Genomic DNA, 7,342 nt, shown 5'->3' with positions numbered 1-7,342 from the left:
TACTTGGGTTCCCTTTTCTAATACAGGTAATAATATAATATAGGCTTAGAAAAATAAAATAATAATATACCTATAGAATCTAATAGCCTCCACAGCTTTCTGAATTTCCGACATAAAACTTATACTTCTTCTAGTCAGGAGCCTGGTCAAGATACTTCCCTAGCCCTTTAAATTGGCATAATTATGCTTATGTTAATAGTTAAATACAGCAACAATATTAGTTTCTTGTGAATAGTAAAGAAAATCCTTAGCTCTAAATTCAGGTTTTTTGCTACTAAACACAACTTTGGACTATCTGTTTCAATATGGGCAATTATCCTTTTGAAACATCTTTACAAATAGCTACCAGCATTACAGACTTGGTGTATCCTGGCTGTATCTGCACAGATGAGCATGATAACAAACTTATTCTGTGACAGAACTCTGGATTGTCTGTGGAAACAGTAAACTTTGGCAATAAGACTGTGAAGCAAAATTAAAATACTGAGACAATGCCTTTCCTTTACATTGTGCTACAGCCTACCTCATTCATACAGACTTTACAAGTTTCCAAATGTTGACTAATTAACAAGCAAGCAAATCCCCCAAAGAGATTACTAATATTCCAAATACCCTGGGTTCTTAAGCATGATGTCATATCTATGCTCACAGGGTCTACAATTGGTGAGAGCTTAATCTGCTAAACTTGTGGAAAGAGTAAGGGAGCATCTGTGTGTAAATCTCTGTGTGTCTCTATATGAGACTGTGCGTGTATCTAGAGTTTCTAAGGATGCAGACCAGTGCCTTGCATAAGCTAAAAGTATCCTTCCTCCACCAAGCTAATTATCCTCAACCCTAAGTCTGCTGTTGTTGTTGTTGCTGCTGCTGCTGCTGCTGCTGCTGCTGCTGCTGCTGCTGCTGTTGTAATTAGTGAAGCACACATTTGATTACTCCAGCTCAGAACTGTCCTGAGTAAACATCTTTCACACAGAAAAGCTAAGCAATGCAAGGTGAGTAACTGCGCAGTCTTGCTGAGTATGTTACTCTGCACAAAGTAAGAGTTGGCTAACCCAAAGTTATTTTCACATCCCACTTGTAAGGAAGCTCTGTGAGAACTAACAGTCTTATTCTGTAAAAGAATGGTTTTACACAAATGTCTAACATGCTTGAGCTATTTTTAAAAAAATGAAATATAGAAAGGCAAGCACATAAGTAATGATGCTTCTGAAGAAATTTGAGTGGAAAGTAAGAATGTAAGTTTAGGAGATGGCACCGGGGGGGCGAGGGGGTACACGGTTTCTGTTTTCACAATAGAAACAGTGGGGCATGGATAGATTTACTATGAGAGTCAACATAAAGACTTGTAATATTAAAATAAGTATGAAAATGAGTTTTTGACAATTAAACTATTCAAAAATACTGAAATATCTTTAAATTGTTAGCATAGAAATTCGTCAAACTACAGCATTTTAAAATATGCTGCAAAAAAAGTTGACTAAATATCCAATCATTTGGCTTTCAAAGCATTGAATGATTTGTCTCTGAATTGATGTTAAACTTTTAAGCTTAAAAGATTTGTTTTAACTTTATGAAATGTAGAATCAGGAAGTTCTCTTCATACGTTAGAGCAAGTTTCCCCTTGAATCTGGTCTCCATTCTTTAACATCAGGAGAACAAGAGGCAGATTATGGTTAGAAGATTTCTTCAGAAATAGATACAGTTTTATTATTATTTTTCATCATGCATAAGAAAAGTATAACTCAATGTACATCAGAATTTTTATAACTTTTAAAATTTACCTCCAAATGAAATAAATCTTTCTAGTTGAAGCATTATCTCAGTCTCTAGTTATAGGATCTTAAAATCTGAGTGGAAAAGATACTTAGGAAATGTACCTTTATGATATAAGGAAGAGTCTATTCTTAAGACAATAGAAGCACTAGATTAATTAAAGTCATAAATTAGGGTATAAACTAATAAAATATTGGGAAATTTTCTTAGCTTCATGAGCCTACTGTCACTGAAGTCAGAAAAATATCTAAAATTTAGATAAAGGTCATAGACAATCTTTTTTATCGTTCAAATAATCATTTTTTATTTTTAAACAAATAAAGGATTATTATTTGGTTAGAAGATTTGCTCCTTTTTATGAGAGTTTTGGAGAAAAAAAATAGTGACAAGAAACACTATTAATCAGATCTTTAACAAATGAGAGCACGTAAGATCAATCATTCGTAAACACAATAATTAACAGCCTAAAACCTAAAACCTCACTGCAGACAGAGCGCTGAGGAGCCCCTGCAGATAAGGTACTGAGCAAATGCACACAGTAGGTTTGGAGCACAGGAAAACCAGTGTTTCTGAAGTCCTGTAGATGGGAAGAGAAGATTGGACTAAGTAAAGTAGCATACAGCAATCTGGATAAGGCAGGGCCAGCAGGAATGCATGTGGGAGAAGACCCAGAGATAGTCCTTCCTTCAAACAAAGACTCAAACCGAGAGAATCTCGAATGCATAATTTATGAATTTCAAATTATTAAAGGGTCTACTCATCCCATTTTTTAAAAAATTGCATTGAATTGCTTCTCTTCTGATAGTCTGCCTTTCATCTGATGACTTGCCGTTTTGAATTTTTCTTACAGATTGTTGTTGGACTCCTTGAATAATTAAAAAGAAAACTTAAGATTGATTGATATTAAATAGCAAACAGAAAAGACAGTATTTTTCACAAAAATAGGCCTGTCCTATTTACAAAGTTTTTTAAAGACTGAACATAAGAGGATGCTAGACTGGTAACGCAGGAGTGGGTGGGTGGGTGACAAGAGCTCCCTCATAGAGGAAAAGAGGAGGAGGGATGGGGTGGAGGGATTGCAGAGGGGAGACTGGGAAGGGGGGAACAACATTCGAAACGTAAATAAATAAAATAATCAATAAGAAAAAGAAGGGGAAAAACAGGTTGAATATCTAACTGTAGCATTATTAAATATAGATAGTTGGGGTGATTTAATTAAGAAAAACAAAGCAATTTTGTGGAAATATAACTCTCCATAGTCATTCTACTTGGAGATATTCCTTAGCACTCTTTGGGACAGAAAGAAGAAGAAGGAGGAAAAAAAGGAAGAGAAAAAGAGGGAGAAGGACCTTTTTCAAGTTTCTTTCCAAGGGAACTTAATTTAATATTGTACTAGCAATTACAGAATCCACCTTTCACATAACTGGATTGGGAGTCAGAACTTTGATGATTCTATTTATAACATAACAGTCAAATATCTACTTCAGAAAATATAATTGTTGATTCCATGCCTCAGCTACATCTACTCTTGATGCTCATGAAAAATGCTTTAACAGAAGTAAAATAAAATTATGAATCTAAATTATTTATTTAATCTAAATGTCTTCCTACCAAAACTGATGTGTTGCATTATCAGAAAACATGAATCAATATATCAGAAAATAATATTTCTCCTAAACTCTCTGTCCCACTGCTTCACTCAGTCACCTGTGAGCTACATTCTCTCTCTCTCTCTCTCTCTCTCTCTCTCTCTCTCTCTCTCTCTCTCTCTCATAGATTCATTTTCTGTATGCTTGTTGGAAATTTTCTATAAGCAAAGTGTGGATGATTCCCAATAACTTAAAAACAACTTTCAAGGAAATGGATAAACCCATGAAAAATTTCATTAGAAATCTATAAATATACACTTACACTATTTTCTTTTGAGGAGAGACATGGTAAAGCAAAAAGTGGAATTAAGAAACATCTGCTAAAGTAATTACAATAGTCAAGACACATAAGAGACCAAAGAGACAGAAGCAGCTAGCACAGGGCCTAATGGGTCTGCACCAGGTCCTCTGAATACACACTATAGTTACTAGGTTAGTATTTTTGTGGGACTCCTATCTTTGACAGTGAATAGGACTCTGACTCTTTGCCTGCTCTTGGGACTCTTTTGTTCCTGTCGGGTTGCCATGTTTAACTTTGATCTGATAGTTTTGGTCTCAACTTTCATATTTTAGTCTTGTCATGCTTGGTTGTTACTACTAGGAGCCTATTCTTTTCTAATGAGAGACAAGAAGATAGTAGACCTGGAAGGGAGGGGAAGTAGGAAGCAGCTGGGAGAAGCAGAGGGAGAAAAAACTATAATCAGGGCATATTCTATGAGAAAAGAATCTATTTTTAATAAAAGAAAAATTGTATTAAGAAAATTTAAGAAAAAGAAACCTTTAGTTCAAGTCATAATACTGATCACAGGTTCATCTCCTATAGTGAACTTCGCAGAGTGGCTGTCAAGTTTTAATCTATACTAAAGTGGTCTCCTAGAACAGTTCATTGGCAATTCTCATGATCTTTTAATGATATTTTTGTTGAAAGAAAAGCATGTTAAATGTGGCAGGCCACTCTAAAGAAAGTAAGAGAGCACCCTCCAATCTGAGAAAGACAGAAAGGAAAGTTGTTAAAATACAACTTCTATCATTGCTCAGCATGAGGTAAAGCCCTTTGCCCTAAAAGGTGAAGATATTGACAGACTATAAATATGCCAATGGAAGTGATAAAATATCAGTTAGAAGATGATACTGTATAAATGAATGCTAGAAGAATCATTGATCCTGGAGATAAACCAAAATATTCATCCACAATAGAATGATAAAAGAATGAAAAAGTGCTTTATTTCTGTAAGACATACATAGAGCCATAAAATATCATAATGTTGCTACGGAACAAAAGATATATCACCCAAAAGACCAACAGGACGATTTCATTTGTGGCAAATACAAAAAGGGGAAAAACCAAGAAAGATTGTTTAGAAGTATATACTAGGTTAAAGTGACATGAAGTTATAAGGAAAGAGGAAGCAACTGTCATAAATAAAAAAAAATGAGTGATGTGACAACAGGTTGGGACAGTCTAGATACTAAGTATGGTGTTTGATTGTTTATTAAACTTTATACTTACATATTAAACACAGTGTCACTCACCACATTGCACAAAAAGAAAATTTCTGTGTCTTTGTGTTGGTATCATCTTATATTGGGTGTTCTACAAATCAAAACCATGCCCAGCATAAGAATTTAATATTAAACAAAATAGTGACATTTGATGAATAAATGTTTGCATTCCTCGAAAGTGACTTAAAATATTTCATGGTTAAATTTCTCTTTGAACTGACATTTGATAATTTCTGATACTTTCACAGGTCACAGACAGATGAAAGCCCTCAGCAGTCCTAGCAACTCCAGCACCATCACTGGCTTCATCCTCTTGGGCTTCCCCTGCCCCAGGGAAGGGCAAATCCTCCTCTTTGTCCTCTTCTCCATTATCTATTTCCTCACCCTCGTGGGCAACGCTTCCATCATCTGTTCTGTGTGCTGTGATCAGAGACTCCACACCCCCATGTACCTCCTGCTGGCCAACTTCTCCTTCCTAGAGATCTGGTATGTCACCTCCACAGTCCCCAACATGTTGGCCAACTTCCTGTCTGACACCAAAGTCATCTCTTTCTCTGGATGCTTCCTGCAGTTCTATTTCTTCTTCTCCTTGGGTTCTACGGAATGCTTTTTCCTGGCAGTCATGGCATTTGATCGCTACCTTGCCATCTGCAGGCCTCTACATTACCCTGCCCTCATGACCGGGCGCCTCTGCAACATCCTTGTGATCAGTTGCTGGGTGCTTGGTTTCCTCTGGTTCCCTGTTCCCATCATCATCATCTCCCAGATGTCCTTCTGTGGGTCCAGAATTATAGACCACTTCCTGTGTGACCCAGGCCCCCTGTTGGCCCTCACTTGTGTGAGAAATTCTTTACTTGAACTGACTAGTTCTACTTTAAGTTCTCTGCTTTTATTTGTTCCATTTTTCTTTATCATGGGGTCTTATGCTCTAGTAATGAGAGCTGTGCTGAGGGTCCCTTCAGCAGCTGGACGAAGAAAAGCTTTCTCCACTTGTGGGTCACACTTGACTGTGGTTTCTCTTTTCTATGGATCAGTGATGGTCATGTACGTGAGCCCAACATCTGAACATGCAGCTGGAGTGCAGAAGCTTGTGACTCTGTTTTACTCTGTGGTTACACCACTCCTTAATCCTGTGATATACAGTCTGAGGAACAGAGATATGAAACATGCAATGAAGAAATTACTGAAAATATAAAACTTGCATTCTTGTTTTTAAGAAGAATCTCATTTTTCCTTATTTATTAAAGGAAAACTAACCAGTCCTGACGGTATGGATCTGTAATCCCAGAACTCCAGAGGCTAACACAGGAAGGCTGTCAGTTTGAGGCCAGTCTAAGGTCTGAAATGCGAGCTCGTCTCCAAAATAAAACAAACAGGAAGAAAAATGAAAAGAAGCTAACTGATTTCACTTGGGACTTTGTTCTTTTTTTTTATTTCCTAGAATATGTAGGAGTATAAGGGACTGCTAGATATTAGTATAGAACTGTCAACTTTTAGAAGCTTGATTTGTTGGGAAAATAAAAATGTATCTGAAAGCAAATCTTGTACTGACACAGAAAATCTTTCCCCAGAGGCAGAAGAGAAATAAAATAATTTTGTTTCTGAGTGAGCATTAAGCCATAATGTATGATAATTATATTATTTGTATGATAATTACAAAGAATTCACTAAATGATTGTAAACATGACACGTTTAGATCCTGCAAATACAGAAGATGAGAGGTGAGAGCACTATGCTCTTTGATGGTTATATCTCAAAGACACACACATAACTCTGAGGGAGATTGCAAGTTCTCCAAAGTAAATGATCTAAGAGAAGAGAGATAAGAAAGAAGAGAGATAAGATTAGAAAGATAAGAAAGCCTCTTTTGGTTGTTTTCAATAAAAGCAATTAAGTGTATTATCTTTTCTAGTATTTTCCTTTTCTAGTAACAGTAGCATAACCTTCAGACAAAACCTAAAGCTTTCCACTAACTTTACTCCAACAGTAAGTTACCTTTATACCTTTAGTTGAACTTAAATTTCTCTCCTCCAGAAAAATCTATCATAGTAACATTAAATAATAAAAGGTTAATATCTTTGAAATATGTAAATGTTCCGATCAGATGAGTAAAATGCTGGTGCTAGAATATGAAAACGGGGAAATATATTAAGTACAACAAAGAAGATTTAGAAGTCTAAAAAGATATTCTATTTTAATTAAAAGAAGAAAACTAAAATTGAATCCAAGAAATTTACCACAGAGGTACAGTAACAAAAATAGCATGACATTGGCATAAATATAGGCAAGTGGATGGTACAAAATAGGACCCAGATTTGGAGCCTCTGACCTACAGTGACTTGATTTTTTTCCAAAGAAATCAGGAAATAAAGTCTCTTCAACAAAATAATGCTGGAAAATCTAGATTTTCACTTAAGAAA

The 7,342-nt window shown here is 35.8% G+C and overlaps 1 protein-coding gene across 1 annotated transcript; it reads left to right on the top strand.

Annotated features, from left to right (window-relative positions):
- Positions 1–711: 711 nt before the first annotated feature.
- Positions 712–6,117, top strand: LOC116913683 (olfactory receptor 11G2-like). Its single transcript, XM_032917971.1, has 2 exons — positions 712–721; positions 5,141–6,117. Exon 2 carries the CDS (start codon positions 5,182–5,184, stop codon positions 6,115–6,117), a length of 936 nt encoding a protein of 311 aa, XP_032773862.1. The 5' UTR covers positions 712–721; positions 5,141–5,181.
- Positions 6,118–7,342: the final 1,225 nt, after the last annotated feature.

Source organism: Rattus rattus, chromosome 12 (assembly GCF_011064425.1).
Source record: "Rattus rattus isolate New Zealand chromosome 12, Rrattus_CSIRO_v1, whole genome shotgun sequence".
Taxonomy (NCBI): Eukaryota; Metazoa; Chordata; class Mammalia; order Rodentia; family Muridae; genus Rattus; species Rattus rattus.
The sequence above is the reverse complement of the archived record's forward strand: the minus strand, read 5'-3'. Positions and strand labels throughout refer to the sequence as shown.